We start from the raw sequence: 14064 nt of genomic DNA, 5'->3' as shown, positions 1-14064 counted from the left end.
CCATATGGTAAAATCAATTTCAGGTGAATTATAAAACTTAATTGAAAAACAAAATAGAAAAATATTTCCTAAAATATGACAATTCCATTCTATTTTTGACCAGAGTGGTGATTACTTACAGTAATTTGTTATAATATACATTTAGATTTATGTACTTTTCTGAATTATATTTCACAATGAGAAAGATTAAAAAGGTTTAAAAGACACATATTTTATAATTAAAACAATAAAAAAATCTTTAAAAGATAAATATTTAGAATTAAAACAATACAAAATTAGAAAACTACTTACTGGTTTTTGAAGTACAATGGGATGATCAGGCAGAAAGTCTGGTTTTTTTCTGCAGATGGAAACACTTGAGAGCTTCAACAGGAAATCTCTGCTGTATTTGATTCTCTCTGTAGATATCAAAACATCAAATGTAATGTTATAAAGCACAGAACTCTCACAGAACACTTTTTGGCTCATTTCTTTCTGGATGTCCCTTAACTGTCCATTATTTTATAAAATGGTAAGTAGTTTTTATGTAAAAGAGAAGTGGGGAAAAAGCTCTGACAAACATCTACTGCCTCCAATTTTCCTTTTACATAGAAACAAAGCCAATTCACCAAGGAAACATTTCAGAAACTTGGTAATGCATCGCTTCTTTTATCTGGTTATTCATATCTAGTAAAGAAATCTTCTATTATAAAATATAACAGGTATAACACCTATTGGGCAATTCAGATCCCGATAAGCCTATGGAAATGGAACCCTAATAAGCCTGTCTAGTCTTTATATTAACTTACTAAAAATTTAATACAATCCAATAAATTCAATTCAAGAAACATTTATTGTAGGTAATAGTGAAAAAGGTCCAAAATAGGGTCCCTATCTTCAAGGGGAACAATGATTCAAATATCTGCAGATTTCTCATCAGAGACTATCACCATCTTGGTCTATATTAGACCATTTACTGGGCCAGAAATAGTGGAGCTATAATCTTTAAATTTCTAACAGAAAAGGACTGGCAACCTAGGTTTCCATATTGTGAAATAATAGAAAAATATATATATGGGTTTCTGTCCCTGTTCCTGGCACAGAACTCCTTTCCCTTGTAATTTCCTAAGTGATAAGAGCACTAGGAGCATCTTTTGTTCTAATATTTGTTCCTTGACACTAGTTCCTGACACAGAGCTGCTAAGTCTTTTAAAATTTTCTGGGTGATTTGGTCTTCTGTTCTAATGAGGTGACTCTTGGTGGGCTCCTGGATGGGGGCTGATCACCAGAAAGACCAAGCCATGATTAGAAGCTTGGAAAGTTCAGCCCCACCCCTACATCCTCTGAGAAGGGGAGAGGGGCTGGAGATTGAGTTCATGATCGATGGTGCCTACATGATGAAGCCTCCATAAAAATCACACAAGTAAAGGGTTTGGAGAGATTCTGGGTGGGTGAATACATCCATGTACCAGAGAGTGGTGTAACTCAACTCCACAGAAGCTCCTGCACTTGGGACCTTACAAAACCCTGCCCTATGTATATCTTCATTTGGCTATTCATCTATATTCTTTATCATACCCTTAATTATGTAATAAACTGGTAAATGTAAGAAAGTGGTTTCCCTAAGTTCTGTAAGCTGTCCTAGAAAATGACAGAATCCAAGAAGGGGGTCTTGGGAACCTTTACTTGTAAATGTCATCGGAAGTGGAGGGTAGTCTTATGTGACCAGGCCATTACCCTGTGGCATCTACATTAATTCCAGTTAATATCAGAATTAACTTGAATTATAGGACACCAAGCTGGTTTCACAATGAATTGCTTGATATTTGGAAAAACCACACATCTAGTGCCAGAAGTGTTGTGAGTATAGTATTGAGAGTAGAGGAAAAACACAGGAGGCGTGTAGTTTTTCCCTTATACATAGCCAGTGAAAAAATCCTTCAGGAATGCATATGAAGTAAAAAACATTTTCAGATGAAAGAAAACTAAAAGAATTTGTCACCAGCAGACCTGATGTATAAGAACACTAAAGGGAGTCCTCCAGGTTGAAGGGAAATGATACCAGAGTCTTTAATCTTAAGATTTAAAGGAGAACAAAAGAGAAATGGCAAATAGCTGAATAAATATAACAGACTCCTTTTTTCCCCCCTTATCTAAGTTTTATGAAGATATGTATGATTGTTGAAAAGCAAAACTTCTGACACTGTCTGATGAGACTTCCAAGGTATGGAGATATAATGCATATAGCTATAGCAAAAAGATCAATGCAGGGGGATAAAGGAAAGGAACTTACATATGGTTGCAAAGTTTTGTCATCACTGTTTTGCATGAAGTACACTATTAACAAGTACACTGAGAAAGTTAGATATTATAATCCCTAGACCAACCACTTAAAAATACAAAGAAATACAGCTAAAAATACAATAGATATAATTAAATACCAAAAATGAAACTTAACAAAATCCAAAAAAAAGAACAGAGGAAAACAAAAACAAACAAAAACGAGGACAAACAGGAAACAAGTAATAAAATGATATGTCTAAATTCAACCATATCACATTAAATCTCAATGGTCTAAACTAGGGTCAGCAAAATGTTTCTGTAAATGACCAGAAAGTAAATACTTGAGAAGTTTGGGACATACAGTCTCTGTCACAACTACTCAGCTCTTGTAGCAGAAAAGTAAACACAGATAATAACTAAATAAAGCATGTGGCTGTATTCCAATAAAAGTTAATTTCCAAATTGGGCATTTGGCCTGAGGGCCATAGTATACTCACTCTTAAGATAAACACTGCAATTAAAGGCCATAAATTGACACAACAAATAAAAAAAGACACTTTTACATGCTGCCTGCAAGAGATACACATTAAACATAAAGACACAGATAGGTTGAAAGTAAATGGGTATAAAAAGATATACCACACAAAGACTAAGAACAAGAAGGCTAGAGTGGCTCTTAACATTAGATAAAGAGATAACAATTATCAATGTGTTGTGCCTAAGGACAGAGTTTCAAAATGCATGAAGCAAAAATTGACAGAAATAAAGGGGGCAACACACAATTCCATAAAAATATTAGGTAATGTAAAAACCCTTCCCTGAGCAACTGATATAACTAGACAAAAAAACAAAAAAAAATCAGAAAAGACACAGATCTTAACAATACTATGGACCACCTCGATTTAACGGACAATTATAAAAGCTACATCAACAACTGCAAAATACAAATTATATTCACATAGATATGGTACAGTAACCAAGACAGACTATATGTTGGCTATAAAACAAGTTTCAATAAATTTAAGAGGCTTGGAAAAAAGAGGACTCTAATAAATAAACTCAGAAATGAAAGGGGAGACATTACAATTGATATCACAGAGATACAAAGGATAAGATTATATTATGAAGTTATACACAACAAATTTGACAACCTCTAAGAAACTGATAAATTCCTAGAAACATACAACCTACCAAGACTGAATCATGAAGAAATAGAAAATATGAAAGACTGATTACTAGTAAGGAAATTGAATCAGTAATCAAAAACCTCCCAACAAACAGAAGTCCAGGACCATATGGCTTTACTGGTGAATTCTACCAACCATTCAAAGGAAAATCAATACCAATCCTCAAACTCTTCCAAGAAATAGAAGAGGAGGGAACACTCCCAAATTCAATTTATGAGGCCAGTATCACACTGATGCAAAAACCAGAAAAAGATGACATGAGAAAAGAAAATTACAGGCCAATACCCCTGATGAACATAGATGCAAAAATCCTCAACAAAATATTAGCAAACCAAATTCAACAATACATTAAAAGGATCATACAGCATGATCAAGTGGGATTTATTCCAGGGATGCAAGGATGATTCAATATCCACAAATCAATCAATGTGATATACCACATCACAAAATGAAGGACAAAAATCGTATGATATCTCAATAAATACAGAAAAAGCACTGGACAAAATTCAACATCTGTTTATGCTTAATACTCTCAACAAAGTGGATATAAAGGGAATATACCTCAACCTAATAAAGGCCATATATGACAAGCCCACAGCTAACATCATACTCAATCATGAAAAGCTGAAAGCTTTATTTCTAAGAGTAGGAACAAGACAAGGATGGCCACTCTTACCTCTTTTATTCAATATAGTATTAGAACTCCTAGCCAGAGCAATTTAGCAAAAAAAAGAAAAAGGTATTCAAATTGGAAAGGAAGAAGTAAAACTGTCACTATCTGCAGGTGACATAAAAAAAACGCTAAAGTCTCTACCAAAAACTGTTAGAACTAATAAGTGAATTGAGTGAAGTTGCAGGACACAAAATCAATATACAAAAATTTGTTGTGTTTCTATACACAAATAAACTATCAGAAAAAGAAACTAAGAAAACAATCCCAATTACAATTGCAACAAAGAATAAAAAAACCTAGGAATAAATTTAATCAAGGAGGGAAAGAACTGTATGCTTTAAGACATTAATTAAAGAAAATGAAGATGACACAAATAAATGGAAAGATATTCTGTGCTCATGGATCACAAAAATTAATATCACTAAAATGTCCATATTACCCAAAGCAATCTACAGATTCAATGCAATCCCTATCAAAATTCCAATGGCATTTTTCACAGAAATTGAACAAAAAATTCCTAAAATTTGTATGGAATCACAAAAGACCCCAAATAGCCAAAGCAATCTTGAGAAAGGACAACAAAGATGGAGGCAACACACTCCCTGATTTTAAACCATACTACAGAGTTATAGTAATCAAAACAGTAATGGTATTGGCCTAAAAACAGATGTATAGATAAACAGAACAGAATAGAGAGCCCAGAAATAAACCCACTAATATATGGTCAATTAATATACAACAAAGGAACCGAAACTATACAATGGGAAATGGACAGTCTTTTCAATAAACGGTATTGGGAAAACTAAACAGCCACATGCAAAAGAATGAAACTGGACCCTTTACTTTACACTATACACAAAAATTAACTCAAAATGGATTAAATGCCTGAATGTACGACCTGAAACCATAAAACTCCTGGAAGAAAGTATAGGCAGTAAGCTCCATGACACTGGTCCTGGCAATGATGTTTTGGATTTGACACCAAAAGCAAAAGCAACAAAAAGTAAAAATAAATCAGTGGGACTACATCAAACTAAAAATCTTCTGTATAGTAAAGGAAAACATCAACAAAATGAAAAGGCAGCCTACTGAATAGGAGAAAATATTTGCAAATCATATATCTGATAAGGGGCTAATATCCAAAATATATAAAGAACTCATACAATTCAATAGCAAAAAACCCCAAACAACCTGATTAAAAAATGGGCAGAGGATTTGCATAGACATTTTTCCAAAGAAGACATACAGATGGCCAACATATACAAGAAAGGATGCTCAATATCACTAATCATCAGGGAAATGCAAATCAAAACCACAATGAGATATCACATGTTAGGAAGGCTGTCATCAAAAAGACAAGAAATAACAAGTGTTGGCGAGGATGTGGAGTAAAGGGAACATGTGCACTGTTGGTGGAAATGTAAATTTGTGCAACCATTATGGAAAACAGTATGAAGGTTCCTCAAAATCAAAAATAGAACTACCACATGATCCAACAATTTCACTTCTGGGTATTTCTAAAGAAAACAAAAATACTAATTCAAAACCATATATGCACCCCAATGTTGATTTCAGGACATCTACAATAGCCAAGACATGAAAGCAATCTAAGTGTCCACTGATGGATGAACGGATAAAGCAAATGTGGTATATGTATATATATATATATATATATATATATATATATATATATATATATATATATATATATATATACACACACATGGAATATTATTCAGCCATAAAAAAAGGAAATCTTGCCACTTGCAACACATGGATAGACCTTGAGGGCATTACGCTAAATCAGACAAAGACAAATACTGTATGACCTCACTTATATGTGGAATCTTAAAAACAAAACAAAACACCCCACAAACTTACAGATGGAGAAAACAGATTGGTGGTTGCCACAGGTGGGGCTAAGGGGTAGGTGAAGTGGGTCAAAAGGTACACATTTCCAGTTATAAAATAAGTCCCAGGGATGTAATGTATACAGCATGTGACTATAGTTAATATTACTGTATTGCATATTTGAAAGTCACTAAGAGAGTAAATCTTAAAAGTTCTCATCACAAGAAAAAGAAAATTTTGTAACTATGTATGGTGACAGATGTTAACTAGACTTACTGAAGTGAACATTTCCCAATATATACAAATATCAAATCATTATGTTGTACACCTGAAACTAATATAATGTATATGTCAACTTTAAAAAAATGCTAAAAGTAAAAAAATAAAAATAAATTTAAGAAGCTTGAAATCATATAGACTATATTCTCTGACAACAAAGTAAATTAAGAAATCTATTAATAAGATATCCAGAAAACTCTCAAATATCTTGGAAATTAAATAACATACTTTATAATAATTCACAAGTCAAAGATAAAATAATAAGGAAGTTAAAAATATTTTAAACTTAATGACAATTAAAATATAATGTAAAAATTGGTCAGTGCAACTAAAGTAGTGCTCCAAGGAAAACATAAATTCTTTATTTTAATTGAAGTATAGTTGATTTATAGTATTGTGTTACTTTCAGGTGATTATATATATATAATACTGTGTATAATATAAAAATATAAGTATATAAATATACAAAATATATATATTTTCACAGATTATTTTTCATTATAGGTTATTATAAGATACTTAATATAGTTCCCTGTGCTGTAGAATAAATCTTTGTTGCTTATCTATTTTATGTATAGTAGTTTGTATCTGTTAATCCCATACTCCTAATTTATCCCTCCTCCCCTTCCTTTCCACTTTGGTAACCACAAGTTTGTTTTCCATGTCTGTGAGTCTGTTTATGTTTTGTACATAGATTCATTTGTATTATTTTTTAGAATACACATATAAGTGATACATATTTGTCTTTCTCTGTCTGACTTGCTTCACTTAGTATGATATTCTCTAGGTCCATTCATGTTGCTGCAAATGGAAATATTTCATGCTTTTTTATGGCTAATATTCCATTGTGTATATATACCATATCTTCTTAAGGCAACCAACTGCTGATGGGCACTTGGGTTATTTGCATGTCTTGGCTATTGTAAATAGTGCTATGAACATTGGGGTGCACATGTATCTTTTTGAATTAGAGTTTTCATCTTTTCCAGATACATACCCAGGAGTGGGATTGCTGGGTCATACGGTAACTCTATTTTTAGGTTTTTAAGGAACCTCAATACTATTTTCCACAGTGCCTGCACCAATTTATATTCCCACCAACAGTGTAAGAGAGTTCCCTTTTCTCCACACCCTCTCCAGTGTTTATTATTTGTAGACTTTTTGATGATGGCCATTCTGACCGGTGTGAGGTGATACCTCATTGTGGTTTTGATTTGCATTTCTCTAATAATTAGTGATGTTGAGCATCTTTTCATGTGCCTGTTGGCCATCTGTTATGTCTTCTTTGGAGAAATGTCTGTTTAGGTCTTCTGCCCATTTTTTGATTGGGTTGTTTGTTTGTTTGTTTGTTTGATATTGAGTTGTATGAGCTGTTTGTATACTTTGGGAATTAAGCCCTTGTCTGTAGCATCATTTGCAAATATCTTCTCCCAGTCCGTAGGCTGTCTTTTTTGCTTTGTTTATGGTTTCCTTTGCTGTGAAAAGCTTTTAAAGTTGACTAGGTTCCATTTGTTTACTTTTGTTTTTACTTCTTTTGCCTTGGGAGACTGATCTAAGAAAATACTGCTATGATTTATGTCCGAGAATGTTTTGCTTATGTTCTCTTCTAGGAGTTTTATGGTGTCATGTCTTATATTTAGGTCTTTGAACCATTTTTGTAAATGCTGTGAAGGAGTATTCTAATTTCACTGACTTACATGTAACTGTCCAGCTTTCCCAACACCACTTGTTGAAGAGACTGTCTTTTCTTCATTGTATATTCTTGTCTCCTTTGTCATGTATTAATTAACCATAGGTGTGTGGGTTTATTTCTTGTCTCCTTTGTCATGTATTAATTAACTGTAGGTGTGTGGGTTTATTTTTGGGCTCTCTATTCTGTTCCATTGATCTATATGTCTGTTTTTGTGACAATACCATGCTGCTTTGATTACTGTAGCTTTTTAGTATTGTCTGAAATCTCACAGGAGGGTTATGCCTTCAGCTTTGTTCTTAAACATTCCGTTGTTTTAGGTTTGTAATTTTATTTTTTTTAATTTAAGTACAGTTGACTTACAATGTTGTGCCAATCTCTGCTGTACAGCAAAGTGACTCAGTTATACACATATAGACATTCTTTTTTTATATTCTTTTCCATTACGGTTTATCACAGGATATTGAATATAGTTTCCTGTGCTAGGAAGTAGGACCTTGTTGTTTATCCATCCTATATATAATACTTTATATCTGCTAATCCCAAACTCCCAGTCCTTCCCTCCCCCACACCCCTCCCCCTTGGCAACCACAAGTCTGTTCTCTATGTCTGTGAGTCTGTTTCTGTTTTGTAGATAGGTTCATTTGTGCCACAGTTTAGATTCTACATGTAAGTGATATCATATGGTATTTGTCTTTCTCTTTCTGACTACCTTCACTTGTTCTTATACATTCTTATAATAAGAGAATATCTACAACATATGACCTAACAATCCACCTAAAAATGCTATAAAAAGGAGAGCAAACTAAACCCAAAATAGAAGAAAGGAAGTCATAAAAAGGAAAAATCACCAAAATAGAAAAAACATATACAATTAAAATGCCAAAAATTGGTTCTTTGAAAAGAGAAACAAAACTGACAATCTCAAGCTAGACTAATTGATAAAGAAAAAGAACACAAATGATCAATATCAAAGATAAGAAAGGGGTTATCACCACAATCCTATAGACATTAAATAGAAAATAAGAGAATACTATGAACAACTTTAAGCCAACATTTGACAACTTGGATGAATTGGATATACTATAAGTTCTTGTGTGGATCTATTTTTTCATTTCCCTTTGGTGGAAAACTAGTAGTGAAACTGCTGGGAGGAAAGGAGAGACTGCTGTTGCACAATGTGGAAGAAGTGAATGAGAATTTTCCAGTGATGGAAATGCCTTGTGGCTTTTAAAAGAACTAATGGCTAACACTCAATTCCAAGTTTACCATTTGCTTTATTTATTCATGCAACATAAGGTTACCTAAATATTTATTTACAAATGTTATATCCTCTTGTTGGACTATCATTATGTAATGCCTCTTTTGTTTGGTAACACTGAATACTATGCTATGGACAAAAAAGGCATGCCACTTTTGAAAGAGTAGCAGTTCTCTGGACTGTGCTGCCAAATAAAGAAATTGAGGAAGGCTATTAGGAAGTAAACCCGAAAGATGAGAAGATGAAAAATAAGAAATAAAAATAAGAAAATTAGAGAAACAATCAGAGAGTCAAGTAGGCTAATGTTACTAATATATTACTAATATAATAGTTTTAGGAAGAGAACACAAAGAAAATGGAGATGAGAAACATTATTAAAGAAATACCCACAAATTTCCAAATCAGAAGAACCTAAGTCTTGAGATTGAAGAAGTTCACCAATTGCTCAGGAGAAAAATTTGAGTTAAAAAAAAAAAAGACCACAAAAAGAGACACAACAATAGGAAATTTCAGAAAACCTAAGGTAAACACACAATCCAAAATACTTCCAGAGCAACAATGGCAAAACAAAACAAAACAAAAAACAGAAATAAAAGACAAAGCCATTTGCTAAGGGCCTTGGAGAACTGGGGATCAGAATGGCACTGGACTTCATAGAATTAAGAACCAATTAATATAGACTGCTAGAAAATAAAGCAAAATGCCTTAAAATTTTAGAATGAAAATAATTTTCAATCTGGAAATTTTAAAAATCAAATTCTATATTTAATCAACACAAGGGAAACCCAGCTTGTTCTTGTGAGTTCCCAAAGCACAAGCTCCTGAAGTTGAAGATTCACTCTCTTGTGTTTCACTCAGCAGCTTTTGACAGCACTACCAAGCAGAGTTCTACTAATTCTCATTTTCCTCCTCTTCCTCTTCCTCCTCCTCCATAGCTTTACTTAGGTATAATTTACATAGTATAATATTCACTCATTTTGAGTGTACACTTGAATGATTTTTAGTATATTTACAGAGTTGCGCAACCATTGCCACAATCTATTTTTGTTTTTTGGCTCTAGGCAGTGAAGGAAATCTCTGCCAAATCATTAGCTGACCATGAAGATATCACAAAAGAGAACTGAGTGGCCATAAATGAGAAATATAGAATTTTTACATCAACTATCATCAGATACCTCACTCTCATTTGTTGTCACTCTCCATTCTCAATCCAATCTAAGCAATCATTACTCTGTTTCTACAGATTCGCCTTTTCTAGACACTTTATTTCAGTGGAATCATATGATATCAGATCTTTTGTGTCTGGCTTCCTCACTTAGCATAATGTATTTAAGGTTCATCCTCAACTCAGCATTTTCTATCCAACCAAACTACCAATCAAGTGTGTAAGTAAATACACAGATTAAAAGAATTCACCAACCCAATGCCCTTTACAATGAAGCTCCTGGAGAATGCACTTGAGCAAAATGAAGAAAGAAGAAAGCAAAGGAATTAAGAAGAGAGTGATGTCAGTGAAAATTGCCAAGTAGGGAACTCTAAAAGTCCTTCCCTCCACAAAAGCAACAAATAAAGTGTCAAAAACTTCTAGAATCAACTTTTTCCTAAATTCTGGAATTTAATCAAAAGCTTGCAAAAAACAGGGGAATGCTTAGTGAAGAAAAAATCAGCTAAATTTGGTAAAGAGTTTTGCGGCATTTTACTTGCCTGGGAACATCTCTGCCAACCCAGCTTAGCTGTGGCCTTGAAAATAACAGGCCTCATTCCTGATTTAGGTTCCCACTACTGGAGAGAGCAATACAGACCAGTCTCAAAGAATAGTGGTGGCGTTTTTTTTTTACCTCTCTGGTGGCTCCCTGAAGAATCATCTCAAAGGACTTGCCTATATTTCACCTAAGAACTCTCCCAGGTCTGAGGCTACTATCTGAATCTATTTGTCAAAACATTTATATGGAAATGTATTAGCCACTTCCACCTAGGACAGGGATAACAACTGGAGCAAACAATAGGCAAAACAAAAAGCTCCAGAGGAAAGGTTAGGGAAAGAGATGCATTGGGGAATAAAGGCACTGAAAGACTCTCAGATGTTCCAAGGAATTTAGAAGGCTACATGCATGCTAAAGGCTAGGCTCATGCTCACAGAAAGGCTTGAGGAGTTCCCAAGCTCTCACCCCTGGCTGACCTTCAGGTTCCTCACAAGCAAGAAGTGAAGGCAAAGGCAGAGCTGTAAACTGCCAGACTGAGTACTAAAGGCACACCCCAACACACACACAGAGGTCATATGCAAAGACTGGGAGAGGGCTTTTTTTTTTTTTTTTTTGGTTCTAGGTATTAAAGGAAATCTGTGCCAAATCATTAGCTGACCATGAAGGTATCAAAAAGATACTTGAATGGCCACGTATGACAAATAAAGACTTTATACTATTAGTTCAGAAAAGTCATTAAACAAAAAAAAAAAACAATTACAACAAGCAAGAACAACAGACCCTGGGAAGGGGGGAAAATCTGATTTCCACAGTTAGCACATTATAATACTCAAAATATCCAGTTTCAACAACAACAAAAAAATACAGGGCATGGAAATAATAAAGTATGGCCCACACACAGGAAAAAAAGAAATTAATAGAGACCTTCCCTGAGGAAGCAGAGATATTGGACTTACTAGAGAAAGACTTCAAACAAACTAATTTAAATATGCCAAAGAGCTAACGGAAACCATGAGAAAAGTGTCTTGCCAAAATATCAATATCAGAAAAATATCAATAAAGAAATGGAAATTATAAAAAGGAGTCAAATAGAAATTCTGGAGAAGAAAATTACAATAACCAAAGTGAAGAATTCACTAGACAGGTTCAACAGTAGATATGACCAGGCAGAAGAAAGAATCGGCAAATTTAAAGATAAGTCAATGACATTATCCAGTCTGATGAGTGGAAAGAAAAAAGAATGAAGAAAAACGAACAGAGCCTAAGGTACCTGTGGGACTACACTAAGAATACCAACAAATGCATAATGGAAGATCCAGAAGGATAGGGGAGAGAGAAAGGGCAGAAAAAATATTTGAAGAAATAATAGCAGAAAATCTCCCAAATTTGATGAAATACGCACATTGACACATCCAAGAAGCTCAACAAATTACAAGCAAAATACACTCAAAGAGATTCACACTGAGATGCATTATAAGCAAACTGTTAAAAGACTAAGAGAAAATCTTGAAGAAAAGCAGCAATTTATCACTTACAAGGGATTCTCAATTGGAGAAAAGGCTGATTTCTCATCAGAAATCATGGAAGCCAGAAAGCAGTGGGATGACAAAGTTACTAAAAGCAAAAAACACGTCAACCAAGAAATCTATATCTGGCAATACTACCTTCAAATGAAAAAGAAATTGAGACAGTTGTAGATAAACAAAAACCGAGAGAGTTCATTGTTTGTAAATCTACCTTACAAGAAATGCTAAAGGAAATCCTCAGGCTGAAATAAAAGGACAGTACACAGTAATTAGAATTCACACAAAGAAATAAAGAACACCAGTAAACATAACTACATAGGTAAATATAAATGTCAGTATCAATGAATTTTTGGATGTAAGTCCTCTTTTTTCCTGTATGATTTAAAAAACAAATACATAAAAATGCATAATTATAAATCTAGGTTGATAGATTATGCAATGTATAAAGACAAAATATGTAGAAATATGTATAAAGACAATAACAACATAAAGGTGGGATGTAGCTATATAAGAGTAAAGTTTTATATAATTTTGAAACTAAATTGATATTAATTCCAACTACATTGTTGTAAATTCAGTTATTCCCCAGTGCAACCACTAGGAAAATAACTAAAATATATATGACAAGGGAATAAAAATAATACACTAGGAAGAATCCATTAAACATAAAAGAAGGCATTAATGGAGGAACTGAAGAATAAAAAAAGATAAAACATGTATAGAAGACAAATAGCAAAATAGGTAGAGCTGTTCTTCCTTATTAGTTATTACATTAAATGTCACAAACAATTAAAAAGCAGAGATTGTCAGAATGGATTAAAATTATGATCCAATTATATGTTGTCTAAAGATATTCACTTTAGATCCAATCACAAAATAAGCTGAAAGTAAAAGAATGAAAAAGATATTTGATGCAGACAATAACCAAAAGAAAGCTGGAGAGGGTATACTAACATTAGATGAAAACGAACTTTAAGATAAAAATTGTTAAAAGGGAAAAAAAAGGATATTATATAATGATAAAGGGGTGAATTCATTAAAAAGATAACAATTATAAACATATATGTACCTAACAACAGAAGGAAAAACTGACAGAATTGAAAGAAGAAACACACAGCTTAAAAATAACAATTGCAGTCTTCAAAACCCCACTTTCAATAATGAATGAAAAACTAGACAGAATATCAAAAAGGAAAGAGAGGACACGAACAACACTATAAGCCAAACAGACCTAACAGACTATACAGAACACTTCAGTCAACGACAGCAGAATATACATTCTTCTGAAGTACACATAAAACATCCAGGACAAACTATATGTTAGACCACAGAAGAAGTCTCGAAAAGTTTTAAAACACTGATATGCAAAGTATCCTCTCTGACCACAATGGAATGAAACTACAAATCAGTAACAGAAGTAAAACTGGAAAATTTACAAATATGTGTAAATTAAAAGCATATTCTTAAACAACCAATGGGTCAAAGAGAAAAATAACAGAGGACTGAGAAAACACTTTGAGACGTGAAAACAAGGAGACAACATACCAAAACTTATGGGATGCAGCAAAAGCAGCGCTCAGAGCAAAACATACAGCTATAAATGCCTATACTAAAAAAATGACTCAAATCAAT

The 14064-nt window shown here is 33.4% G+C and overlaps 1 protein-coding gene across 2 annotated transcripts in view; it reads right to left on the bottom strand.

Moving 5' to 3' along the window:
• C17H8orf88 (chromosome 17 C8orf88 homolog) overlaps window positions 1-14064 on the bottom strand; it is a 46879-nt gene that overhangs the window by 1996 nt on the left and 30819 nt on the right. For both annotated transcript variants that reach the window (XM_059902030.1, XM_059902031.1), the window contains exon 5: window positions 292-398. In XM_059902030.1, coding sequence (XP_059758013.1) covers window positions 292-398 — 107 coding nt within the window. The remainder of the gene's footprint in view (window positions 1-291; window positions 399-14064) is intronic.

The sequence above is a fragment of the Balaenoptera ricei genome, chromosome 17 (assembly GCF_028023285.1).
Source record: "Balaenoptera ricei isolate mBalRic1 chromosome 17, mBalRic1.hap2, whole genome shotgun sequence".
Classification (NCBI taxonomy): domain Eukaryota; kingdom Metazoa; phylum Chordata; class Mammalia; order Artiodactyla; family Balaenopteridae; genus Balaenoptera; species Balaenoptera ricei.
The sequence above is the reverse complement of the archived record's forward strand: the minus strand, read 5'-3'. Positions and strand labels throughout refer to the sequence as shown.